The following is a 27,887-nucleotide window of genomic DNA, read 5'->3' as shown; positions in this document are numbered from 1 at the left end:
CAACACAGCGATCTCAGGTTAAAAATAATCTTCCATTCTGCAATAACCACACTGACAAGAGCACAGGGCTCCTGGTGCCTCTCTAAAGCACGTGGCATTGAACAGGAGCACAGACCAGATGCTGAAGTGACACGGCTCTATATTGTGGAGCAGTTCCCTCAACCCCTCAAGTTATTCACCTACAAAGACGAATTACAGACTTAAAATAGCTTTCTTCACATTTTGCCTCTTACTGATGGTCAAACAGGCCATTTGCCCCCCTCCCAATGCAGAGGGGAGAAAACACGGCGGCAAATACAGGAATTACACTGACAGCAACTTCTTTGGTTTTTTATGAATGCTGTTGGGCCTCCAAAAAACAGAACTCACAGCTCTCGAGAATTTTCAATTCTTTGCTAATTTTCAGTTAAAAATTGCTGCCTGGCTCTCAGTTTGGGAACCACTTCTCTGAGCAGTTCACTGTAGTCCAGCCTCTGTTCAGGCTGCCCGGGGTCATGGGAAGGTGGGGCAGCTCCTCACTGCTGCACTCCAAAGCAGAGGCTTCCCCATTTCACACACCCTGAGCAAACCTACACTGCCTGGTGTGTTTTGAGGCACAAAATCCCAGACTCTGCAGGAATCAGCACTGGTGGTTCAACGTCCAGCTTTGTTCTGGCACCGAGCACGTCTGGCTGATTGTCACAAGATCCCTAAGCACAGGACACATTCTAGTTTTGTCCATTCAAGAGCAGCTTGAGGAAGACAACTGCCAAGGGGGCGAATTAATGGATAGTTCTGCTGCACAGCACTGAGCAGTGCATTTATGAGGGGCACACACACACACCCCCCCACAGCATCACCCCCTTGGAGAGCCACTTCTGTGGGACACAGTGACAGGATCCCACCTGGAGGAACATATAACCCTGCAGTGCCTTTTCTGGAGCCTGCACCAGGACCTTTAGCAGGTGTTTCCAGAGGTTTCTTCCAGCCTACCAACCTCCACCCCTGTCCTCCCCTCCGCTTGCAGCTTGTTGTTTCTAAGAGCAGTGGTGTGAAAAAACAGGAAGCCATGCAGAGAAGAGAGAGAATACAGATTGAGGCACGAAACTGCACCAGCACCAGCTCCCCCAGCACTCACCCCACCCCCTCTTCCCCTCCCACCCCCTCACCACAGGCCACATTCTCGATGAGAAATGCTCTACTCGCTCTTGACGGGAAACTGGTTACGGAGTCGCGTGGCTGGAGAGCCACGGAGGGAGGGGAAATCCAGCAGCACGAAGGGGAACATCTCACTGGGCTCTGCCGAGCTTGGGGGGGTCCCATGGCCTTGGAATAAAAGGAACAGGCTGAACACACACTGCTCCACAGGCAGCTCTGCATCCATTTTGCGCTCCGTGGAAAAGTGTGTAACTCCTTTATCCTCAAAAGTTCAGATTTGCAGCTTCAAATATCTACTGAGGACCATTCCACAGGCTGTTGGAGCTTTATCCATGGTCTGCTGCAATCAATCAGCTCTTTGCACCATTTTATGCCCATATAACCTGTTAAAAGGATAAGGATTCCGAGTCTCATCTCCCTACTGAAGAAGGACAGAGGATTATCTTGCCTGCGGCTCTCTGCATTCACAGCTCTCCCAACTCACCCTCTGCTGGCAAATTCTGACACAAAGACTTCTGTTTTGCAGGAATCTTCCTTGCTCACGCCCTTATCTCTTCAGTCTCCAGCATCAGGCTGAGAGATTAAAAGGGTGGAGATGAGGAAACAACAGTCAGGGGCAAAAACACGAGTAGGGGACAGAAAGGCCGAGCAAACTGCTGACAAACACACAGATACCCCAGTTCCATTCCATGGAAAGCATTCCCAGCTTTGTTGCTGCACGTAACCACATCTGGGCTTATGTTGACCAACCATCTGGGTAACACAAGAGGGAAGGAAGCAACACCTTGGGAATCCTGGTGATGCTGAAAGCCAGGAAGAAGAAGCCCAACACCAAAGGCAGCTTGGCCAGTGCTTCTGGAGACCAGCACTCAAAATTTAAAGTGAACACGGGTGGGATGAGTGTGTACAGCTGAGTGGGTAACAGCTCACAAAATGAAGGCACAAAATGACCTCCCACATCCCACAGTGAGCAACAGCTCAGGGTCAGTTATGGGGATTAACATGTTAAAATATCAGCACCTCCCCACGCCGTGCTTGGATTTTGTCAATCAAAAGTCTTTTATATCTGTACTAACTCAGCACCACGCAGAAACTGGCCTCCTCTTCTACTGGCACCAGATAAATTGGCCTCCTCTTCTACTGCTAGTAACACATAAACCCATTTTTAATTGCTAAAACCGAAGGGGAAGGAGTGAAGACAGACTTGAGGCCACAAAATGGAAAAGAATTAAACAGTCTGATATCTGCTGGTGGGAAAGGGGAATGCTGTATTTCCTCAGTCATACCCAAAGCCTCTGCACTGCTCACAGAGGGATGTGCTGGGCTGAGGTTTATTTATAAAACCTATAAGAATGTTGACCTGAGGCTGTAACTTGAAGAAAAATAAGCAGAGGTCAGATTTTCTAAATGCAGTCGCAAGCCCAAGAGAGCAGCTTACCAGCAAGAGCCTCAGCTGTTGGAGGGAGGCAGAGCACAGGGGAAGCTCCGGCCCTTCTGAGCCGCCAGGAAAGCCGAGCAAACCGGGAGCCATCCCCTGGTTTAAGTGCAGCCCATGCAGCAGGTTTCTGTTCCAGCCACAGAGGCGAGGCAGGGACTGGGGGGGAGTTCGGGGGTGCCTGAATGAGGCTGAGGGGGATTCCCAGCACCTCCCTGTGCTGGCAGAGGTAGCCAGTCTTCCCAGGCTCTTAGGGTTGTTTTTTTTTTTGTCTTTTTAAATAATGAAGAGAGAGAGAGGCTCCTACAAGTGGTGAGATACAGAGCAGGGCCTTTGTTTAAGTGCTCTGAATAGTTCTTTGGAGGAGCCCATCCCTGCTGACAATTGAAGGAGCCTCTGGAGAATACAGACAGCTAAAAGAGATGATTAACTCTTTTGTGGCATCCATATCAGGGCATCCACGTAAGAGACAGAACCATTTGCTACTGGGGCTGTGGCTCATTACCCAAACCTGCTCCCGAAAAAAGGACAAAGCAGGTGCAATAAGGAGCATAAAAGGAGGAAGAGCTCCTCACAGAGTGGTCTGCAATCCAAATACTTGACCCACAAGTAGCTCAGTCACGTGCATCCCTACTACTCTTACAGGGAATACCATGAACTCCACCTGCATCTGTTTGGATCTGACCATGGACCTCATCACCTTGAGAGAAATTATCCAAGCCCAGCATGACGGGGGCACTGCTGGGAGGGGGTGAGCAGGAGGGACCACTGCGGGTGAAAATGGCACTGGGACGTTCCCATCTCCATGTGCAGGGTTTTAGAATCTCTCTCTGACATTGCTCCAACACGTATTTATTGTTTCGTTTTCCGGAGGGGGTGGAGGAGATGCTGGGCTTTCACTAAAAACCCGTTTTAGCCTCGAGCACCGCTCCTCACTCTGGGATGCTGGCACAAACGCCCCATCTAGTGGCAATCACAAACCGATTAAGTGCTGGCAAATAAATCACTTTACTAACTAAACAGGCTGCTAAAAGCGATGAAGGGACAACACGACACATGAACTCCCTGGAAAAAAAGGACAAAGCTCTTGACTCTTCCCTGTGTCCTCAAAAGCCTGCCACACCTGTATGTGTTTTTTTTGAGAGATGAATATCAAGAGCTGGACCAATGCAAAATTCCTGCATCTATAATTACTTTGTATAATTTGACAACATTATTAGCATTTCTTAATGCACAGAACTCCTGCGCCCGTTTATTCACAATATTAATCATAACACAGGCTTTTAACTGGAAACCTGAGACTACTTTCCTATGCTTTGCCTGACATATTGCATTCTCTCTCACAGTCTCTACTGCCTAGAAGGCATTCAGCATTTCATGCAGTTTCTAATACACAGCATTATCTTGCAGGATTTAGCCCCATCCATATCTATTTCCTGTTCTTCAGAAACCTGACATATAAACAGAGCTCTTGCTATGTATTAGTAATTATGTAAAGCTTGAAATGCCATTTCTAGTGTCTCTGCTGCAGTTGCTGAATGAAACGCAGGCTTATGTACCGACCACAATTTCCTTTTCTAGACAGTAAACACTTTTTTGTTTAGGAATGCCTGGGGCCTGAGTGCTGTAGCTGTGAACACCATCACACAGAAGTCTGCTGATAAACTACAATTATAATTTAAATGCATCCCGGACAGTTAAAAACTAGGACTGCTCTAGGAAATCCTGAAAACTTAACCAACCTCCCCCAAAAAACCCCAACAAAAATACCCCGCCCCCAAACACCTCCCTGCCCAACACTTTTAAAAGCCAGAGTTAACTGGGAAGTTCATTTATTTACTGAATCTCACACAGACAGATGAAGGATAAGACAGTCCTCACAGGATCTCCAACATAAAAAAAGGAACTTCCATCTACTAAATCATCAAAGACAAGGGATGAACAGTAAATCAGCTCTTCCCTAATTAAAATGCAACTGTAGAATTCCAAATGGAAAGACTTTTAAATGCCTGATATTAAAAAAATCTTGTGTCCAGGACCCAAATTCACTCGTTAGTTTTGAAAACCTTGGGCCAGATGTCGATAGTGATTTCCAGTGGGCTCACCATCTCTGTGTGAGAATGGATGCCCCAGACACAAGAGCCGCAGTTAATCCAAAAGTTAAAATGGGAAATAACAACAAGGAAAAAAAAAAAAAAAAAGAAGCCACAAAACCCCAACAGTTAAGTCCACTTTTGAGTACTAAATGTCTGTGTCTTGCTACCTGCAGGATTACACGGGCCAGAGAACACACAGTAAAGTGCTCCTTTAGCGGCAAGTTGCTGCAAATGGTTTCAAATATCTGAAAATCACTTTTTTTTAAAATTTGTTCTGCCTGCCTGGGCTGCATCGCTGCTACCACAGCACAGACAAAGCCGAAATGGATGACCAATTCCTCGCTCTGCACCCACAAAAGCCAGCGGTGCCCGAGTGCCTCACGAGCCACGGGCACACAGCCCCGAAACCACCGGGCTACAAAATTCACTTTATAATCTCTTATTTCCGAGAGGAATAATCACGGCAGGAGCGATCTTTACTTAAGGGGAGCATAAAAGCAGCCCTGTCTTCGCATTTGGAGCCCACCCCGCTCAGCACCCCCGGCAGGGAGGCTGAGGAGGGACCTCCCCTCACCCCCCCCGTGTGAGGGCACCGCGTCCCGAAATGGAAGTAAAGAAAGGGTTATAATTTAATCACTTACCCCAGCTCATCCCTGCCAGCTGGATGCCGAGCCATGGGCAGCCTCAGCCCAGGAGCCATCCCTGGGCAGGGCACAAAGGGGTACAACATCCCCCGGGCTGAGGCGAGTGCGGGTCCCCGGGGCAGGAGACCCTCCCGGGCCCCACAGAGCAGGGGCAGGGACGGGCTGAGGGGAGGGCACCGAGCCCCCCCGGCTGGGCCCAGGCCTCTGGATAACGGGGGGATTCCCTGGGGAAAATGATGTCCTGGCCCTTCAGGAACGGGCATAGCCGCTGCTTGTCTCCAAGAGAGGGTATTTCACATCAAACCCCACCCAGAGAGCCCTTCTGGAAACCCCCCCACCCCGGGGACAGGTTTCAGCCTGCACGGGGCCCACCGCCGGGTTTCTAAGGAGACTCCATGTACTGGACCTTTACCTGGGCAATGGAAAAATCAGAAAATCCAGATAAAACCACCAGTGGGAGGCACACAATGAGAGTCAGACTTTCAGAAACCCTTCCTACTTCCCTAATTGTGTGCACTGTGGAATTAATGGGAGTGCAGAGGTCAAAATCAATACCCAAAATTCAGCAGCTGTAGTTTTACATATATGAATTGTTCACATATGCTCTAAACTGCAGCAGGCACGTAACAACTCTGCCAAGCAGAAGAGAACCATGTCTTATTTAGAACAAAAACCCCATAAGAATTTGCTTCAGTTAGATACAGTTACCAAAAGCTTCAAAATAGAGCAATCCTTATGTACCTGCATTCCCCTTTGGGCACTGAATTGATTTTATAACCAGAGTCCAAATACACTTCTTCGAAGTAGAGCAAATGGTTTGGTGTTTAAAGATATCAGGAGCTACATGAAAAATGAGATGAAAAGAAAAAAACAACTTGAAACATGACAGAACTGCAGCATCTTTAATGTGTTGGCATCCCGTAAAAACAACCATAAAGTTGTCACCCCATCTAAATCTAACAGTATTGTTTATAACATACTGGTAGAATTTAAAGATGACATTCAGAATCACTTCATAAACATAAAAAAATATAAAATAACTATAAAACTGGATTTCAGTTGTACCTACTTTCAAGAAAAGCATCAAAATAGTTTAAGTACTTTTTGAAGCCACATCTCTTAGGAAATACTATTTATTAATATAACATACAATAAATGCTGCTCTTCACATAACAGTATTTGAATCCTTCTCTCCCTTAAACTTAAAACGTGGTTCTTATTGGAAGCACATTTTGTCTCTGAACCCTTATTTTGAGAGAAAAGCATAAAAACTACTCCCTCTGAAACCCAAAGGGAAAATATTATTACACGGTAATATGTAAGAAACTTGTTAACAATGAACGTATGCAAACATACATAACCAGCAACAGTATAAAACAATCCATATGAAAAATCCCATATAAATTCACTTCAAATACAAACCCACAAGATTTCCAGTATTAACCCAAACACCTCTGGGGTTTGTTGGTTTGGGGTATTTCCCCCCCCCAAAAAAAAACAACCAAACAAACCAAACCCAAAAAACCAAACCAACCCCACAACATAGATATTGCTTTTCCATAAACCTTGAAAGAAAAGCTTCAAAATAAATTAAGGACACTTGAAAAAAATAACTTCCCTGCACGAACCGAGGAGTAGCACGGGCACGACTCCTCCTCGCGTACTTTCAGAGGTCGCCCGTGTTCTGCGGCTCCCTCTCAGGCTGCCTGAAGGTTCAAACACCAAAACTGTAATTCGTCCCCTGCCTGAAGGTTCGAACAACAAAACCATAATCCCTCCTTCCCCAAATCCAAACCGATGCAGTAGAGAAGCGCAATTCATCCTCCTCGGGGCACAGAGGACCGAGGCAGGGGGAGCATCCCAGTCACCGCAACAGGCACTTCTCACACGGCGCTTCCCGGGCGGTTTGAAATCGCTTTCTCAGGAATCCAGCAGGTTTCAAACGCTTTCTCGGGAACCCAGCGGCGAAGCAGCAGCGCCCCGAGCCCGGCCGGGGGGGAGTTCACTTGAAGGAGGGCGACATCCTGGCGCCCAGCTCGCGGGGCATCCCCGCATCCAGCGGCCAGGCGGGGAAGCCCTGCGGCGGCCCCAGGAGCCCGGCGGGGGCCCAGCCGTGCAGCTCCGGGCAGAGGCACCCGCGGGGCAGCGCCAGCGCTGCCCAGGGCCCGTGCGAGCAGCCTGCGGGGACCGGGGGCACCGCGAAGGGCGGCGGCGGGGACCAGGGCGCGGCGGGCAGCGGGGTGGGCGGCGGCGGCGGCGATGATGATGATGATGCGGGCGGCGGCGGCGGCGATGATGATGATGATGATGCGGGCGGGCGGCGGAGGCGGCGGCGGCGCCCGCGATAATCGCCCTCCGGGAACATGTCGTGGAAAGCGGGATCCAGCGCCCATTCGCCGCCGCGGCTGCCGCGGCGGGGCAGGCGTCGGAAGCAGGAGTTGAGGCTGAGGTTGTGGCGGATGCTGTTCTGCCAGCCCGGGGAGCAGCCGCGGTAGTAGGGGAAGCGCTCGGTGATGAAGGCGTAGATGCCGCTCAGCGGGAGCCGCTGCTCGGGGCTGGCGCGGATGGCCATGGTGATCAGCGCCACGTAGGTGTAGGGAGGCTTCTCCGGCTCGCTCGGGTCGGTGCCCGACATCGCCGGGTCGGTGCCTGACATCGCCAGGTGGGTGCCCGACATCGCCAGGTGGGTGCCCGACATCGCCAGGTCGGTGCCCGACATAACCGGGTCGGTGCCCGACATAACCGGGTCGGTGCCCGACATCGCCGGGTCGGTGCCCGACATCGCCGGGTCGGTGCCCGACATAACCGGGTCGGTGCCCGACATAACCGGGTCGGTGCCCGACATCGCCGGGTCGGTGCCCGACATCGCCGGGTCGGTGCCCGACATCGCCGGGTCGGTGCCCGCCGCCCGCAGCTCGCCGGGGTCCGCCTCGCCCATGGCCCCACTGCGCTGCGGCTCCGCGCTGCCGCCCTAAAACCCTCTCCCCCCGTCTCCCCTCCCACCCCTCGGCCCGGCCCGGCCCGCTCCGGGAAGTTGGGGGTCGCGGCGGGGTCGGGACGGCGCGTTGGCTCCACAAACCCAAACACTGAGGAGTGAGACACAGCCAGCGACGGGGTCGGCCCCGGGCAAAGGCAGCCCCGGCAAAGCTCGGAGCTTGGGGGGCAAAAATCCCTGTAGTAAAAGCGGCCAAACCCATCATTTCTTACCGTTCCGGCGGGTTCGGGTGCCTGGCTGCACACCCGCTACTTACAGGTGCCAACACCCCCCCGGGGAAGGGCCGCTCGGGGGTCCCTGCAGGCACCGGGAGGAGGATGGAGGAGCAGAGCTGTGGTGCAGCAACCCAGGTTCCACCGGTGCTGCATCCGTGCAAGTCACTAAATCCTTCAGAATACATCCCTATGCACAGAATTATTAGTGGGCCTATGCCAGTTATTTAATTAAAATAAACCCTCCTTTAAAAACTACTTCCTTGATCACCCTTAATTAATTAAAAACCCACAAAAGTGCCTCAATTTAAAAAAAAATCTGGAAGGGTTTTAGACGGAATCAGTCCCTCTTTTCCAAAAGTTGTACAGGGCTAAGAAACAGAAGGAAAAAAAAATCGATGACTATCAGGCTGCTGTTCCCATTTACAAAAACTACCAACACTGGTGGCTCATATTTTAAAAATAATGCACAGATCTTTGAACAGAAAACTTCTACTGGGCTGGATGGAAATATTTAAATAGCTAAGAATGAAACATCCCTACTGGTTATAACAAATCTGCCAACAGCAGAAGGGAGCTCTGATGGAGCAGAGGAAAGACTCAGCAGTGTGGCCACAGTGGTTGTTTTTCTGCCCTGTGTAATGCAAAAGCAATTAAACACGACGGCACTGCTGGAAATAAAAACAGGCTGCAGAACCAAACAGGTCTCCAACACTGAAAGAACAGGGGTGAAAGGAAAAGTGCCTGAGAAGTGCATCCCCTCCTGCCCAGCAAAACACAGAACTTCTCCAGGTATTTAAAGATACAGAGAATACACGACCAGGTCTTGAAACAAATTAGCAGCCCATTTTAACAATCTAAACATGAGTCATAAAAGTATAAATGGAGGAAAATGACAGCCTTTGAAGCCTGTGATCAGAAAGCCTATGTCTAAAAGCTTATACCACCTGTCCCTTAATATACATTTCAAAATAAAAACATAAAGTTAAAACCATGCAATAATATGTAAAACACTCTCAGTCACCATCTCACAGAACAAAAAAAAAAATCCCTTAAGTGCCAAATGAACACAAAAGTACAGTGTGGATATAACTGGACCACACACACTAAGGTGAAAACTTATCCGTTTTTATTTTTTAAAGAAAAATATTCTTCTTTAAACACAAAGCATGAACTAAAAACCTCTGAGGAACAGCTTCTCCTTCCTTGGAGCATGTTTAACTAAACTGTACAGTGATAGAGCTCCCCAAAGAAGTATACACACATAACACACAGTCTTTCACAGGAAATAAGGTTTAGGACTTGAAATTGTCCTGCTCACCCTCTCTAGATACCCATTCAATCCAAAAGTACTCTGTACCTTACTCCCACCACAGGACACAGTGATGATAATTTCTGGATGCAGAAAAGAAAACAAAAAAAGAAAAAAGTGTTGGCCAAATTGGCCCTTTCTAACCTTTTAACAAATGTCTGTGAGAGAGGTTAAGACCATCGTTATTTCCAGGAATGGTGCTTGGAAGAAAAAATATAGCAGCATCCACAGGCAACACAAGCCCTTCATTCCAGCTGCCCTGTTTTAAGGAACCCAGCCAGTTCAGCAGTGTCTTACAGGTATTCCCATCACCCCAGAAAATGAGGTGGGAATCCAACATTCACAGGCCGGATCTGTTGCTTGAACAAACAGCCTAAAATTCAGTGAATCTGGCCTACATATGCCAGTTCCCCCACCCCCACCCCAGAGTGACCAATTTAATGTCTAAAATTTTATGTAAAAAGATAAACAAGTCGTTCTACCAACTCCCTCTATCCCATCAAATAGATACGGGCACAATATTTGTCACATCTGCCAAACTACCCAGACTGTGGAACTGGAACCAAACTCTAAAATCCAAATTCTTTCTAAGTCGGAACAGCAAAATCATCTACAGTATCTGCAAGGTCTCAGAACATGCCTAACAAGCCCATATGCAAAGAAAAAGTACCTGGGCATTTCCAATGGAAGGTAGGAAATGGAAAAGGTCTGGAAACAGAGCTCACTTATACTCCACCTGATCATTAACTGTTGGTATTATTAAGTAATGCTCACATCTTTATCACACCATTTTGTAAAGATCTTTTTTCCATCCCACTCCAACAATTTTTGCAGTAGGAAAAATATTAGAAAAATAAAATCTCCCCCCTGACCAACACTGTATGAAGATCAACAACATCAGTCACGAAGACTTTTACAGGGGGACCAGATCAACTTTTGTTTCCTCCAAACCAGCTTCATATAGAAAAGAGCAGCAAGATAGACACAGTATCTACGAGCTAGGTTAAGGCCAACAATATAGAGACAAACATGGGCTCAGATCTTTTGAAATGAAGAAACCCTCCAGATGTTTTTATACACCTGCACACACACATACACACACTCACACACACACACACTCATGGATTCTTCAAGCAAAGGCTTCACAACTGTGAGAGCACCACTGGAGAGTGTTCTAGCACCAGAATGAAAAACTTGGTTGTCTTCCCTCTTCAGCAATAAAATCCAAAGTCTTTATATTGCTTTGGACAAGGTCACCAAACACCCCTCCAGGAACAGTGACAGGTCAGAGTGTTCCTGTTCTGGAATAGGAGTGGGAAGAGGTGTGTTGAGAGGCTGCAGCTCCTTGGTTGCTGGAAAGGAGGAGAAGGTTTCTATTGCAATCTGGTCGAGACCGAGAGCAACTTGGATCCAGGTGGGTGTGATGGTAAAACCCAGAGCAGGCTGGGAGGCGAAGGTGGGGAGTTTGCATACGTGGAGTCACAGTGCACATCTGTTGGTGTGACAAAGACAAGCACAGCCACAGTATTTTCTGGCAGCTTGTCTCTGTACAGGAGGCCCCTCAGGTAGGACAAGGATCCGTGAATGGGACGTCACACACTGCACCAGGACATCACGAAACCCAAACAGCAGAGGTTTAAATAGAAGCTTGGAAGTTGGTCTGCTAGCATCTTGCCTATACACATGCTCAAGTGAGCCTGCAGAAGTCTATAAAAGGGGACAAAGATCTTTTTACAGCAAGGTTATGGGTCCAGTTTGGCTACAAGGAACAATTCATGCAAGTTACAATAGAATCCATCATCAGCCCACAGCACATCTTCCTGCTGCAGGTCTGTCCTGGCTCCAGGGCTTTGTGTGGGAGGTGCTGCAGCTCCCGGAGGGGGCTGGGAGAGATGCAGAGTCAGGAGTGGCATCTCCTCAACCTCTCAGATCAGCACGTGTGGGTGAGTCTGTGCTCCAACTGTGCCAGGCAAAGCAGGAGGAGCAGTCCTCCCTGCAGGCAGGGTGGGAGCAGCAGCTGGAAGTGGGCTGCTGAAACTATGCAAGGAGACGTGGAAAAGACAAAGAGAGACTTAAATTTTTCAGTGCTTGAATCAGCAGCAGCAAAGCCCCACTGAAGCAGTCATATGCATGCTGATGAGTCTGGCTATGACTCCAATGATGTACTAAGTGAGGCTGTGGTGGGGACTTGATCAAAACACAAAAGAAAAAAACTGAGGTGAAAGGAAGGTGTGAATTCCAGGTTCAGAGCAGAGAATGGTCAGCACTGATACACTTTGTTCTTTGCACATGCAAGAGCACAAGAAAGGGAACAGCAGCAAACTGAAAGGGAGGGAAAGACACAGTAAGCCCAACACTAATTCAAGATGCAAACACGGGACAGTGGGGTGGGGGAGAGAAATTTGAGGTAAAGGAGCCCAAGGGAAGACACAACAGAAAAACTCTTAATAGAGCAAGTCCTGCTTCAAGAAATACACAGTTAATGCCAGTCAGCTCTCTTTTCACCAGGCATTCTTGACACACTGGTAAATCTCTTTGCACTTGGTATTTATAAATCAAAACATGAAGACATTTTTTTTCCCCTAGGATGCACTAAATGATTTTGAGTGTTCTGCACAATACTCTAAATGGCCCCTGAATTCCAAGCAATGCTGAAGACTCACCCAAAAGTAGAAATGCCAAATGATAAACTGCTTTTAGAAATCAAGGGTTACTTCCCCTGGGTTAGAAACAGAATCTATCCAGAAGGCTGAACTGTACAGGTTTGGCATTTTGAGAGCACCTGGGCATTTAACTAAGAAATATCTGAAACAGTTACTCAGCAAATCCCAACATCAGACTGAGGCATCAGGTTTGTGGATAGATGTGTACAATCAGACAGCCCCTCACCCACCTCTGACAGAACAGGTTTGTGCGATTTACAGCAAGAACAAGCTCTGCCACCCACTGCTCCAGTGAAAACACCAGCAGAGCTGGGAGCTGAAGCCCTTTGACTGGGGTGCAAATCACAGCGGGATCCTTTCTTCTTACAGACTTCACTGGAACAGAATTAATGCCTCCTGGGTAAAGCAAAGCACATCCTCGTTCTGCTGCAGCCCCCCCAGATGTCTGTGTGGGGGCTGTGCAGCACAGTGTGGCTGCAGGCATGGACAGACAGCAGGACAGAACCAGCATGCCCAGAAGGAGAACTGGTCAAAGTGGCCTCAGGGCCAGGTCCAGGTGGAAGAACATGGACATCTAAGATGCAAGAACATGACAGAGCAGCCAAGGTCACCCACGTGCTTAGGCAAGCTTAAGGCAACTAAAGAAAATTCACTGATAGTTTAGAGGAGAGTACCAAAGGGAAGAGAGAAGAGGAACCAGGGAGCAGAGGCTGGGGATGCTGCTACAGTAGCCAAAGCCCAGCACCAGCTACTAAGCCATCCCTCTTCTTCAGCTCATTTGCTCTAATTCTCCTCATTTTACCAGCACCATCAGCACGAGGTCAATATGTCAGAAAGAAGAGCTGGGATAGGTTCCTAAAAACGTAGCTCACGCATTTTCAGGCTTGTGTCTCAGGTCAGTTCTTTTGAAATAAAAGTGTGTGGGCCGTTTAACAGGCCTCCTGCTTTGAACTGGAGCTTTCTGCCACCTCCAGGGGCAATCCTGGGATATGTTCTACCTGGAAGTGATGGCAGCAGCTACCCAGGTTCCTTGTCATGAGTGTTGGGTGTACAGTAGTTCTTTAAAAACCAGCATGCACCAGTGGCATGGCCATTAGACATGAAGCCATGGTTGAATTCTGGTTGTCTCCTCAGGACCAGGTGGGCCCAGGAGGACAGGGAGTGTGGGCCCAGATCAGCGCAGGCTCCGGTAGACGTAGGCTGACGTGAACACAGCGTTGAGGGTCAGGCTCACAGCCAGCAGGCCCCGGAGAGCAGAGGTACCAAAGTGACCTTAGAGGAGGGGAACACAGGGAAAAAAGGGAATAGCAGAAAGAGGTATTAAAGAACTGATGAGAACAGTGAACATAGGTTGTACTGCTTCTCTCTCTTTGACCAGTGTTTTCACCATAAGCAGAAGTCACTGAAGGACTCATCCTGTCAGGAAAGATTCCTCTGCTCTCTTTGGCTCTATTTTCAATCTCATCGCTGTTCTTGACACCTGCATCCCCACCCCTTTTCCTCTGTCTCAGTTTAGCACCCTGTCAGTGCTCTTCAGACAGTCCAAAGAACAGGAACAGCCTTGTTAAGGTCTTAGAATAGCAGGCACAAGTTCCATTTTGCTACTTATTTATTTGATCTGAAGATCAGGTCACTGCAGCACAGGAAAGATCTCAGTTACCCTCACAGAAATGCTCACACGTGCATGAAACACTCACATGACTTGCACTTACCTCTCCAGCCTGCCAAATCCTCCCCTTTAGTAGTTGTGTCTACCACACAGGTAGATGAGTGTGATGAGTGATCCTCCTTTTTGATGGAATTATCACTGCAAATACTCCCTCCTTCCATAGCAGATCTCATATCTGCAAAGAGAAGAGATAGGAAAATTCAAAAGGAAAATTCACCAGTGGAAGCCGAAAGTAGCAAAAACTACCAGACTACAGCTAGACTTGAGTAATGGATGGTTGCCTGGTAAATTTATGGACAGGAACTGGAAGCAAAAGGCAAATTTCAGTGCTGTGCAGCAGAACTGCCTGCACATGTCTCGTACACTGCCCAGAGCAGCACCACCTCACCCATGGCTAAAGGAGCTCTCCAAGCCAGGGTAATGGTGGTGGCAGCAGCATTCCTGGGCACCACCAGGGAGAAAAGGACATCTGCTTGGGCAGCCAAGAGGCTCCTCAGGCCAGTGGATTCTGAAGGGAGTTTGGTAGCCCACCACCACCACCGCATGGGTTTCTCTTGAAGGTTTCCCATCCAACTGGGGCCTAGATGTTGCAGGGCTGTGCTTGCAAGCCAACTCCTTCCTCCCAATGCCCTCCCAGGAGTGCAGGAGGCTGCCAGCATACCGGGCATTCCCCGCTCACTGAGGCTCTTCCTTGGAAAGCTGGACAGCTCGGGGGCAAAGATGTTGCTGTCTGAGTGGGTGTGCTCCTCTGAGCTGGTTGGGGTGAGCAGGGCCTCATTCTGGGATGGGAACAGCAGCAGCTTCTGTCCTTTCAGGTTCAGGCGGGCAGGGCTGATGAGGGGCCGGCGGAACCGCAGGGATCCCGAGCTGGAAGTCACAGATCCGGCCACGGATGGTGCTGGGGAGGGGATGCGGGAGGGAGCGCAGCTGCCAGACAGCAGGGAGAAGTGCTCTGAAATGGAGACATCCCCAGAGGGGAAACCATGAGATTATCACCCAAATACAACAGGTACAGTTTTCTTTAACAGTTCTACAAGAAAAAGGAATGGGAGTTGCAAACGTCCAACGTATCTTGTATTGAAATTCTTTATTTGAGTTCCCACACTGAGAAACACGGAGAAACCCGAGATGAGCTCAGCTGGTCAGAGCATGGTGCTGATAACACCAAGGTTATGGGTTTGATCCTTGTATGGGCCATTCACTAAGAGCTGGACTTTCTGGTCCTTGTGGGTTCCTTCCAACTCAGAGCATCCTGTGGAATTCCATGTGCACTTTAGTACACTCAGGAATGACTCAGGAATCGGGTTATCAGGAGCCTGGTGAGCTTTCTCTTTGCTCCCTCGTGTCCATCCTGGAGAGCCTCCATTACACATTTTGCAGGTAAATGGATTGCTCTGGCATGTCCTTCAGAGGCTGTTGGGAAGGTGCATGGGGATGTGAGGAGGTTTGCACAACTGGCTGTGGGGGTCAAACCAGGCTGTCACCGCATTTCCAGCAGCACAAACAGCCAAGGGATCCATCTGGGGCAGAGAGGCAACACACAGATCATGGGGACACGGGAGCAAAAGGGCAGAGCAGCCAGGGCAGCCAAATTAGCAGTTCCTGGGCCTGGGAAAGCACAATAAAAAAGCTGCCCTAGGAACAGTTGAAGTCTCCTATCAAAGCAGGCTCAACTCAGCTCTAAGCAGGGAAGGGATCCTTGTTCTGTCTCACTGTGAGCTCTCCCGGGGAGAAGGACACCCAACACATACAGCACCTGATTTTAATGCAATCCCACTCTCAGCTGGGGCTCTCCCTGCACCATTTCTAACAGCACAATTGACATTTTCACTGGGATGTGAGCAGGGAGGAAAGAATTCAGCCACGTGTTTCAAGCCATTTACTGCAAACCCTGCAGAGAGTTGGCCTGGCAGGCCCAGTGCAGTACCTGATGTCGGAGATTCCTTGGACTGAGAGGACTGTGAGGCTGGTCGACTTCCACTGAACAAGTAGCCAGAATCTAAAAGCAAAAATGAAACAATTTGAAGGCAGCTGGCTCAGCTGCTGGAGGTCTGTCCTCCAGAAATGCAACTGCATCATCTCACAAGGGGACAGGTGGGAAATGCAGGCAGGAAAAATGTCCCTGTTTTCCTGGGTTGGCTCTATGGTAGCAGCAGAATAATCCACTTTTCCCAGCTGCAGCAGAACAGATCTGTGCAGGCTTTAAATTACACATCCCTCCCCAAAATATCTGAAGCAGTACATTTGCCAGTGGACTCTGGCACTGCAGAACTGGCTTATAATGATTTATCTCATGTTGCACAGGAGTAGATGACAAACATGAACAAAGTTTAGTTGTGAAGGTTGTAACAGAAGGATGGGGCAGCTTCCAAAGGTGGTGACTTCTTCACCTGCTCCTAGCAAAGCTGCCAGATGACTTCTAAATACACATCAAATTCAGATTATCTGCCCTGTGACTATATCACAGCCTGGTTTGCCACTACTTAAAAAGGAAGAAGGTGAAAAGATGGATGCTGAGATGAATTCCCATCTAACTGACAGGTTTATTATGGCATGGTAGCCATACTAAATGAAAATAAAAATAAATAAAAGCAAAGACAGGGAAAAAAACCCAAACCATGAAAAGTACTCCTGTCAGGCAGAAGTGCTACAAACAAAACACGGCAGCTTAAATAAATTGTTTTTCTTAGGCACTTGATTTACAGAACTATTGGCAAACAGCTTTGGAAGTTGAAAACCTTGATGTTTGCAAAAACCCTTCAGCCCCAACAGCCTGTTTTCTCCAGACTGTCTGGCTTTGCACCTCAGTAAATAAAACCCAGACACCCATCCCAGCTGTCTGGAGCACTTGCACCTGCCCTTCCAGGGCACTCAGGGAGCTGGGAGGGTTCAGGCTGTGCCAAAAGCTGCCACACTGCTGTAAGGTTTGTGTGGCTGGTCCTTGTCCTGCTCTTATTAGATCTGGCAAAACTGCTGGCAGGGTGAGTTAGAGAAATGTGGAATGAACTACAAAATCCCTGCAGGACTGCAGTACTGTCCTAGAAAACTGCCACATTTTGGCCTCTGACTTTCTGGCAATCAGTTAGAGACACAGCAAAGCTTGGCTTTCCTTGCATGGAGAAGTGCATTGGAACACTATTGCCCATCTGTTGGGTTCGAGCACAGCAGAACAGAGAGAGGAGTTACTGAGTTACTGGGAGAGAGGCTTTCCTTAGGCCTATAAATCTTCCCTGGATCACACAAAGCGCTTAAAAACGGGAGGAAATGGGGTCCCTAAAGCAGCTTCAGTAGTGTTGCTAATGCAAATCAACTCCAGACCAAGGGCAGGGCCTGCCTTCACCTCTGCTCCTTCAGCTGGAGCAAGAGAAGCAAAGTAACAGAGCAGCTCGAAGGGAGGGGTGGGTCCTGCCAGATCAGTTATCCCACTGCTCCAATCCCTTCCCAAGCTGCTCTTCTCCATTCCCACGTCTAACTGCCCCTTCTGCCTCTCTCCCACACATAACCTTGTGGATTGTGTCATCCTGACACAAATGCCTGGAGAAGCCCCTGGATTTCAGTTAACCCATAGCGGGCAAGTGCTCAGGGAGGCTTTTGCTTCCCCAGGATGGCAGTGGCCTGCTGTGCAACTTCTTAATGCCAAAACCCAAATGCCTAAAAGCTGGAGACTCCTCTGGGCCACGGGAGCAGCCATCTCTAAACAGGACTGTGAGGTGTGGATGCCTCACAGCCCATTTCCTTCTGACTGCACCACTCCATTGCCTTTCCTGCTGGGAGAGTTTCCTGCCCACTCACCTGCCCTGGCCAAGGAGGGGATGGTCCCCAGTGACAGGGCCCTGTTGAGACGTCCAGGGAGGGAGGATGAAGAAGTTCTGCGTGGGGACCTGAAGAGCTGTTGGTTTGTCAGGTGGAGGAGACTGGGTGGTGTGGGGACAAAGAGAGACGTGGCAGGTGAAGGGAAGGCTGTCCCAGTGCCGTTGGGAAAGAGAGTCATGGAATCCCCAGAGAGGTACCTGCAAAGGACACACATGACAGACATTTAGCAAGGAGAAGCTCCAGTCACTGCCTCTCTCAGTTGTAGTAGCATGAACATTTGTTTTGTTACCAGCTTTGGACTGACTTTTCAGTGCAGGAGTGCAAGATGCAGAACGCTGAAGAGTTCACAGGAATGTTCCCACACTTTGAAGCTGGGAAAGGAAGAACTGCTCAGCCTGACTCAAATTATTGTGCACTGACCTGTCCCACAGTACAGGGTGGAAAAGGTGGTGGAAGAGTTTAGGAACTCAGGTGCAAATAGGCACAGTACCTTGGATCTCTCCCTGGATGAGAAAATTACCTAGAGACACCAGAATGCTTTAAAAAATCCAGGTACACAGAGCACATCTTATGTCTGCTATGTGCACATGCCAACTGCATGCTTAGACATGTCATGGCTGTGGGAAGCAAGTAGTTATGTACTATTTTTTTTGTCCTTAGAAAACAGAATTAACATCTTACCTCTGATGTCAGCACAGAGAAAAGGATTTTTAGTGGCTACCTGGATGAAGATTTCAGCACAAGAGCTCTGTTTTAAAACCAACATTCAGACCTCCTTAACACATTTGCCTTTATTTATACTTCTGTCAGGTAATAAAGACTCACTACCCTCATTTTACAGATGGGAAAATCCTAAAGTGAGGCCTAAACCACTACATTTAGTTTCTCTGCCCCAAGTATGTACTAGCACAGCCGCTCCAGGGAGCTGTGCCCCTGCAGCACACACTCCAGGAAGTGCCTGGCTCCTAGTGCCTAAAACCCAATCTCTGTTACAGTGCCTGGAAAGAATTTAAATTGGAAACAATAATGGCAATTGTATTTCTAGGTCTGTGAGTTGTTTTCAATGGGTTCTTTCCAAGTGAAAGAGTGGGAGCTGCAGAACAGAGTGAGCAGGCTGAGAACACAAGAGGAGAGAGAACAGACAAAACATACCTGTACCAGTTATTGATTTTTGAGTGCTACAGACATAAACTGACCTCTATTCTCTGGTAAAATAACTGTATGAGAGGACTTTGTATTCTAATTGTTTTCACTGCTAGTACTACCACACTCAGTTGCTATATGCAAACAAACTATGCAATTCATTTCCGACCCCCATTTCATCACCTAACTTTGCAGTGGTTTAAAATTTAAAAAATCAACCTGAGCTGAACAATCTGTTAAAAACTTACTCCTATTTTTACCTGCTTTCTATTCCTCCTTGCAATCACATAGTGATCTTAGTCTATGTGTACAGTTTAGTTGACTACATCACCTCAGAAACGAGGAGTCAGCTTTGGAGTCTCACTTGTGTCCTCAAACCATCCAAATGAGTATTCCACAAAGGTTGCAGTGCTGAAAGTATGGCAATTTTGTACTGTTTTTAACAGTGGAATGAAAATACAAGAAAGTCTAGAATAGGGAGCAGATCTCTGATCTGTAAGATTTTTGTTTTGTCAGAAACAGGTAGTATAATTGTCAGAGAAATCATGATGAAGAACTAACATATATTTTTAAATGGAAATAAAATTAGGCTGCAATATTTGGAGGCTTAATCTCACTTCTGATGGAAACAGATGAGACAGATGAGAGCAGCAACATGGCTTTTCTTCTGTCAGAGGGAAGCCAGGAGTAAATCAGAGCATGAAGGAATATACATATCTCAGCCTTGTGCTGTGAGGTGATTTATGGACCTTCCATTCTGTCTCAGAGATTAAAGAGCTGGTGCACCAATATCATGCTGTGCTAAAACGTCCAGAAGAAGCAGTCTAGAATTAAGATTACAATTTAAAATATCTTATAAAACCACTTATCTGCTCATATGAGGCAGACATAACAATCCTGACCAGGTTGAACAACATCTTGGAAGTAGGACTTGCCTCTAACAGCAGCAAGGGACTCCTCAGTCTTGCAGCAGAAACTGCCCAACCTCTTCAGGTTCCAGGACCTGGGAAGGGTGTTGTGCTTCCCTTTAGTGCACTCCCACATCCACATCTGCCCCATAACACACATACACACACACAGAGATGTACGTGTCCATCCCAGCTTTGTAAGGGAAAATGAGTGGGAAAGGGGACTGGAAGTGCAGCTCAGGACTATGATATGAATCACAGGAGAAAGAGTGATACCCACCACTCACTGTGCCATGGCTGGGAAGGGCCAAATCAGAGCATCCCCTTGAACAATGCAGCCCTTTTGTCCTAACTTTGCACCTTCTGTGTCTTTGGGCTAAAGGACCCAACTTTACACAGCTCCTTGCTGCAGCAGTTTTTCATTCAACGGGCTGGAAGATGTTACAGTCATTTATCACCCACAACCACAATCTCTCTCTCTCACAGTCCTGGGATTGTAACTGTTTTGGAGCAGTCTTCCAATGGCTCTGCTGCTCAACAGCCCCACTTCTCAACCTCACCAAGTTGAGCAGTCAGATCCTCGGGGCAGCTGAGGAATCATTTGCCTTGCACCATCCAGAAAAAGAAGTTTTCTGGTTAGCAAAGAGGAGCTGAAGAATTTTAAGCATAGCAATTAAGGCCTTAGGATTGAATGCTGACTAAAAACTGGCTTAAATATTGATCTGTTCTGAACAAATTCCTGCAAAGTGTGCAAAATCCTGTTCCTTTTCCCTGCACTTTTCTCCTTAGTGTTTGCCACTGCCATGTCAAGAGGGCCTGATGCTGCTAAAAGCTGTGCTGGGAATGTGCTTCATGCCTGAGAATAAGCAGCTGAACTAAAACTTCTTTCAGAAGCAGAGGAAAAAAGGTGAGGAGATCAAGAGGATCATAAGGCAAGAAGCAACCACATCCCAGCCTTGGAATGGAGCACTAGAGCTGTGCCTTCCCTCCAAGCCATTTGTGCATGTGATAATAATGGGGCTGGTAAGTGAAAAAAGTAACAAAAAGGCTCTGGAGTCAGACAGTTTGTGGAAATAGTCAGGGCCCGGAAGCCGTTTATTTCAGAACTTGATATTGTGAACATCAAAAATTGGGCATCTTAATTAGTGTTTACAATGATCACAGCGTTACTAGACAGTTGGGCACAACTCTGCTACACGGATACTTTAAAAATAAATAAATAGAAGGTTAAATAAGAGTATTACACAGTATGGGACTGTACACGGTCCTGAAGAGACACCTCCTGCCAGCAGAGCCTCCCCTCCTCTGTCCCAACACCTCCCTCTTATCCAAAGACACCACCTATGTGTGTGCCTATTTAATTCACATTTTAACCAGAGATGCTGCATCCTGGGACAGAGAGAGACATGGGAGGGCATGGGGCAGGTCAGACTACAGGGCTGGATGGACCCACTCCTGTGCCAGGGAATTCAGTCCATGAAGGAGGAAGGTAAGATGCAGTCACAGGCAGGCAGCTCGTGGTGTTTGCCCAGGTTCACCTGCCAGGGGCAGTCAGGGGATAAAATGTTAACTCTGGACTTAATGTGCCATCACAACTGAGCTGTGAGTTCTCCAGGTACAACTGCACCCTGTTCCCAGGCACTGTGGGTGCAGAACAGCTCCCTGTTACCCCACATTGCTGTGCCCTGACCAGGCACTGCTCTGCTCTGCTCCATCTCATCAGCCAGGGCCACAACCTGTGCCTACAGTCAAGAATCAGGAGTGAAGAGCAATATATGAATAAAAAAACAGGCACAGGGAGAAGGGAGAATAATGATTAAAAAGGGCACAGGTCTCAGACACATTAATATTTTGATATGTGATTTAAGAGAGCTAGAAACTTAAGCTGCCAAGAGTAGGAATTCTTCTCTCCTACATGTTGTCCTGCTTTGGATGAAAAAGGAGGGTTGAATTGGAGCTGAAAATGCTCCAGCTGCCAGGTCCTGCACTAACACCTTCTAGAGCACAGATGTTTGGCATCAATTTTGCCTTCCCTCCTAGGCACAAAGGTCCTGTGTCTACATGAATCCAGACTTGCTGGCATGACAAAAATGTCCAGGGAACCTCTTCCTGCCTGTGCACTTGACCCCTCTGCTCCCAGATGAGGCTTTACAGGGGATGACTTCAGGACTGAGTACTGTCCCTCTCACAGGAGAGCATCTGCCACGGCTCAAAGTGGCCCCAAGTGTACTCACAGGTGACAGCACACTTGGAATGACCTGGCAGGTTATATGTGACAGCATGCATTTTCAAAAGCATCTCTTTAAAAATCAAAGCAAAGCCACACAATACAGCTCCCTGCTTTCAGGAGTGGAGTCAGTCTGGAGCAACCATCTGGCTATGAATTATATTAATTTTTATAAGAGCATAAATACTTTGTCCACAGTACATCAATACATAGTTCCTAGAGTATCTAAGCATGATTATAAGCTTCACATAATTTCAGAGTACTTGAAGAATATTCACCAAGCCAAAATCAAACGCCACTACACCGTTTTTATCTTCCCCTCATGTCCTCACCCTTTGCCACACCCCAGCTCAGCTCACTAGGGCATGCACAGCACAGGTGCAGGAAAGAAGGAGTTAATAGAAAAAATGGGATATAAATATAGTGTATTTTGAAGGGTAAAGGGCTACAAAGGCGTCAGTTTGCATGCACTGATGTCAGTGAGGGCTTCAGAAGTAGCAGCAGCAGAGGTGCTGATTTGGCTGCTAGTTCTGGGTTCTCCCTCAACCCCCTTAGAGACTGCAGAGCTGCTCAGAAATTTAAGAGTGCAGCCCAAGTGTCCTCTTATGCCCTGTCACACTCACTGGGGGCAGATGGGGGACAGAAGCACTGGCCTGACACACACACAGGCACTGCTGTCCCACGCTGCAGCCTCAGCGCTTCCACTGAAGCAAAGCAACACAGTGTTGTCACAGATCTTGTCCAGGGAAAGGCACTTAAAGAACCCACATCAGCCCCTTTATAAATCTGGCTCTGCTGGGCAGGGCACAAGATTTTGAGTTGGAGATGAGCCATGACCACCGAGAGCCAGAGTCAGGCACTTGGGCATGGAGCAGATCTGATTTCAAGTGACACACAACCCTCAGCTCCATTCTGCTGTACCATCCTCTGGTCCAGACACCAGCATATGGCCAGTGTGAAAGAGCAGCACCTTGAATTAGGGGCTTTTGGGCTAAACCCCTCTAATACTGTTAAAATGTTTGCATGCTCTGGCCTGCATGGCTGGGAGAACCCTCAGGCTTCAAAGCTGCATCTCGTAACCACAGGTTACCACAGTGTTCCTCTCTGGCCTGAAATAAAGAGTCCAGCTAATGGAAAACAAGGAGCTCAAAGCACTGACCAAGTGGTCCTGGGTGCTTTTGTGCCAGCTGTGATCATTAGCTACCAGCCCTTTGTTAGCTCTTGTCCCACCCAGCAGGAGGAAATGTGTTCCCGTGTGTGTGTCACACAAAATAGCACCTCAGCTGCACAGGGACGGGAGGATTGTGCTCAGGGCATGGACTTGCACCACAATAACTGAGCTGGGAGCACACATTTCCTTCTGCTGGATCCACTGTGGGAGAAGCAATCATGCAGTCAGGTGATATATCCAACTGCTGAGCTACATCCTAATTGAACCTCAGGTGAAAAATGCAAAGCACCTTCCATTCAGAACCTACAGCATGGCAGTGTCTACAACAGTCTATTTGGCATTAAATCAGGTATGGCAAGAACAGGCTCAGTAAAGGCAGTAGTGATTTACCTAATTGTTTTTTCCCCAGGAACAGTCCAGAGTAAAATACTGCAAACTCACAACTGATCTTCTACAGGCCTTGTTGTCTGAGACACAACTGGTACTACTTGAATGCTACAGTTTATAAATCAGAACACCTCTGGAAAATCCCACCCTTCTCCTCCTTTCTTCCCTTTCCCCTAAAAGATCCATCAGCAAAAGCATGAGAGACCAACCATGTGAGAGAAGCAGAAAGAGAGGAGACTCATCAGCATCAGAGTCTCTAAAGGACCAAAAATTCAACTGCTGCAAGTTTGGTTTTGAGGCTCTGAGGTTTTCTGGTGTTTTGAGAAGCAGCAGCACAGACAAGCTGAGGCACGAAGAAGGGGGGGAAATAAGCTGACACCTGAGTACAGACATAAGCTTCTTTGGCATTAAAACTGAACCCCACTTCAACACGTGTTATTTTGTTTCACCCACGAAATGTTTCCAATTACAAGTCCAAAAGTTCTTCAGTAAATCATGAACAAAGCACCACAGAGATCAGTTGTACAGCTTGGCCACAAAACAAAGTAGCTTTCTGATGTTCTGACATATAAATTAGTGCAACTTGTAAATATACTTCACTGGTATTAATCTGCATAAAGCGAAGACAAATGGATTTCTTGCTTGTATTAAATTGCAGTTAACATATCTCCCAGATTAAAAGATTTTAAACTCAGTGTAGGTCTGCACTTGCTGTGCAAACAGAGCTAAATATATTCCTTAATAGGACTATTCAGGCTTCACAGTGTAAATCCCACCCCTTCCCACAGTTCTGCCAACTGCCTGTTCCCAATATTTAGCTGCATCCTCCCCATCCCATCCCAGCACTGCACAGGGAAAAAGACAAGAGAATAAGAGAAAAGAACAGGGATGGTCAAACAACGTAACACTGAAGAGGAAAATATCATAAAAGGTGCCTGACCTCAGGGGGCTCAAAGATGTGGCAAGTTTAAATTAAAGGAGAAAACCCAAAGTGCTCCTAAAGAGATGGGAGGAAAACAGGAGACAGGAGGGCACGTGAAACAGGGCACAGAGAAGTTTAACAGAGCCTTGACTTTCAGCTCCTGGAAGCAAAGCATTCTAAGAGGCTGCCAAGCATCTTTAGAAGCTGCCACTGAGAGATTCCTCGCTACTGGGCAAGAAAATTTGGGCAGATTAATTTCATTCTTATTAAAAAAGGGATAATTGCTGATAGAAATCAGGCATGACACTGCCATGGCCATCCCCACGCCCCTCCTCCTGCCAGCAGCCTCAATATATCCTTCAAACATGAGGTTTCTCCCATCACTGGGACACACCTCACAGGAGAGCAGCAAGAGGAACTTCCAACTTGTGCAGTAAGTGCAGAAGACAATCACAGCTCAATAGGAACATCAGTCTTTTCCTACATTTAACTCTAGGAGGAAAATTTTGAAGTCCCGAAGCGGGAAAAAGGGAGGAAGGAAAAAGAAGTCTGGTGTCTTTATTTCACTTAATGGCCATGACAGCTCAGGGTGTCCTGGGTTTTCTGTGCAGCTTTTTCAGAGGATGGCAGAGCTGGCACTGGATTTGGTGCCAGTGCCCATCTCATCAGGTGGCTTTGCCCACCCCACTTTGAACAGCAGATGGGCTGCAGAACAGTGGTGTTGGAAGGGCTGCTGCAGTGAGGAGTTTTCCAGGGATCACTGCATTGAAAGGAGTGCTGAGTAAACAGTTGATAGCACACAAATTGTCCCCCTTTTTGGCTTTTTTTAGGGCTTTTATCCTTTGCCATTTCCCATCCTTTCATGAGCTTATTACTTCCTGTCCTAACACTGCTTCCTGCTCCAACAGGTTGATAGGTACAGAGAAAAAAGACTGGATTTTTAAGGAATGTTTCCTATTAAATCTCCTAAGGGAGAGTAGGAAAGAGGCACCAGAGGGATTGTGAAAGTCTGACCCAGCACACTTCTGCTGGCTTTTTCCCCCTGCTTTGTCACGTGGCTTCCTGTAGTATTTACTTTGAAACAACTCTCTAAATTCACTCAAGTGCCCCTGCAGAAAATGGGACAAAATAGTTATTATTATCATCATTTTGAAAGTCTGAGACTGGAATAAGAAGCAACCTGTGAGCTGGAAGACAAGCATTTTGGGTCAGGATTGGTAAGTGATGGGAAGGTGGAAGATGGAACCAGACTTTGCAGGTGCTGGGTTCCTTTAGTGGGTAAATAAGTAAACAACCCTCAGAGCACCATCATTCACAAGCACCAGAATGGAAACAGGTGTTCTGTGAGCTTGGGGATGGATATTTGTCTGAAGGCACTGGAAAAAACATTCCAAAGGAGAGCCCAGAAGGGAAGGCCCCTTCCCTTGCTAAGTTACAGGCACACAGTCCTTCAGCCAGGAGCTGCACCTTCCCAGGGCACACTCAGCCTGGCTTACTGTTAAAGAACCTCACAGTGTCACTTTGTGCTTTCACAACGATCACAGGTTGGAAGAGCAGTAACTAAGAAAAGCAATGAAAGCTTTTGTTTCCTTTAAAAAAAGCTTCTCTGGTTTCACCAGCATCTGCAGCACCCAGTAGTGTCTGAATGTTTCAGCAGGAGTTGCAGATACTTCACAGTGAGAGCTCCACTCTGATTATTTTAGAGTTTATACACTGGAAGATCACGACATCCAATTAATTTATATCAGACTGTTAGTGTGGCAAGTTCCACTGTGCTATTTGGAACAGAAGAAAATAGCAGATCTTCTGTAACAGTGCTATTTCCTCTTGGAAGACCCAAATCCATCAGAGAAACTCAGTGGAGTGCCTTGCCAACGACAGTGCAGGATATTCAGACTGCTGATCCTAAGAGGCCCCAACAAGCCAATCCCACAAAAACCCAAGCAGCTGGAAGCTCCTTCCTCCCTCCCCACACAGTAACACCCAGTTACCCCAGCTTTCAGCAGAGGACTGCCAGGCACTCAGCTCCAAATCACAATTTCCAGACCCCTTTTTTTCAACAGCATCAGCACTGATGCCAGACTTCAAAAGAGAACCCTTCCAAGTAACCCCAAAAATCCATCTCTGTTGCCATGCAGTCCCACAGCAGAGTTCCCACCCCTTCCTTTGGCACATCCTTCCTATCTGTGTTCTCAGCAATAAACACTGCCTGAGTAAGTAGTGATGAACACTGCCAGCTGACCATGTATCACAGCATGAGGTTGTTATCACATATTTCTTCTATAGGAGTGAAGGAACACGTGCATTTTTATCCACTTGTGCTTGTACACAGATGTTCCTCAGGGAGTGGGTGGGTGGGTAACAAACCCAAAGAAAACTGGCATTGAAAGCAACAGCCACTGGTAGATCTGAAAATTTAGCCTCAACCAGCTGAATACTTTCAGGTATTAAATCAGACACCCTGAGCTACATGATCTTGTAAAGCACCCTTTTGAATAAATTATTGGAGTTCCAGTCAACAGCACTTAAGGACACTTCTCCATATAAAACAGGAGTCAGGAGAAGGGCAGAGCTAGAGAACATGCAGGTAAGTGATGCTACATTGTGGAAGGCAAGAAGAACCAGGTTATGGGCTACGTGTGGTCCCCTCCTCGCATGCCTGGGCGTTACCACAGCACACGTTACAAGGGCTCCAAATCCAGAGGCAAGTTCCCATCAGTTCCAAGTTAAAATGACCAGCACCATTAGAAAAGTGAAGGTGGCCTGGGCCCCATGGTGGATCAAGGCAGAGGGTTCCTCTGTGAGTGGCTAAGGATGGAGAGGCAGTGAGAAGAACTGGGAGGACAGGAGGAGCCAGAATCTCTTTGGCTGGAGGAGCAGAAGGGGGAGGAGGCTGCATTCATGGAGCAGTTTGTGGGGCAGCTGCTGGAAGAACTGGCTTTGGGGAAGCTGGATATTTGCACTGCTGATGTAGGATGCAGGAGAAAGGGAGAATGGAGGCAGCAGGAGAGGCTTCCATGGCTAGCAGTGGAAGTGCTCCAAGCAGCTAGCACAGTGGTAAGCAAGGATGGGAAAAAAATTAAAAAATATATATATATAGATATATATAAAAAGGAAGAAGAGATCTTCACTGCTTATCTGATTAAAAAAACC

General features: G+C 47.7%; 2 protein-coding genes across 5 annotated transcripts in view; both read right to left on the bottom strand.

Moving 5' to 3' along the window:
• Positions 1-6,187: 6,187 nt before the first annotated feature.
• LOC135425707 (forkhead box protein E3-like) lies at positions 6,188-8,063 on the bottom strand. The gene has a single exon (XM_064678245.1). It carries the CDS (start codon positions 8,050-8,052, stop codon positions 7,315-7,317), a length of 738 nt encoding a protein of 245 aa, XP_064534315.1. The 5' UTR covers positions 8,053-8,063; the 3' UTR covers positions 6,188-7,314.
• A 1,568-nt stretch (positions 8,064-9,631) lies between these two features.
• Positions 9,632-27,887, bottom strand: part of TMEM201 (transmembrane protein 201) — a 29,062-nt gene continuing 10,806 nt past the window's right edge. For all 4 annotated transcript variants that reach the window (XM_064678510.1, XM_064678512.1, XM_064678513.1 and 1 more), the window contains exons 7-11: positions 17,956-18,173; positions 16,091-16,162; positions 14,825-15,115; positions 14,207-14,338; positions 9,632-13,766 (exon numbers count right to left, since the gene is read on the bottom strand). In XM_064678510.1, the coding sequence (XP_064534580.1) occupies positions 13,669-13,766; positions 14,207-14,338; positions 14,825-15,115; positions 16,091-16,162; positions 17,956-18,173 (811 nt within the window). In that variant the 3' untranslated portion in view covers positions 9,632-13,668. The remainder of the gene's footprint in view (positions 13,767-14,206; positions 14,339-14,824; positions 15,116-16,090; positions 16,163-17,955; positions 18,174-27,887) is intronic.

Source organism: Pseudopipra pipra, chromosome 22 (genome assembly GCF_036250125.1).
Source record: "Pseudopipra pipra isolate bDixPip1 chromosome 22, bDixPip1.hap1, whole genome shotgun sequence".
Taxonomy (NCBI): domain Eukaryota; kingdom Metazoa; phylum Chordata; class Aves; order Passeriformes; family Pipridae; genus Pseudopipra; species Pseudopipra pipra.
The sequence above is the reverse complement of the archived record's forward strand: the minus strand, read 5'-3'. Positions and strand labels throughout refer to the sequence as shown.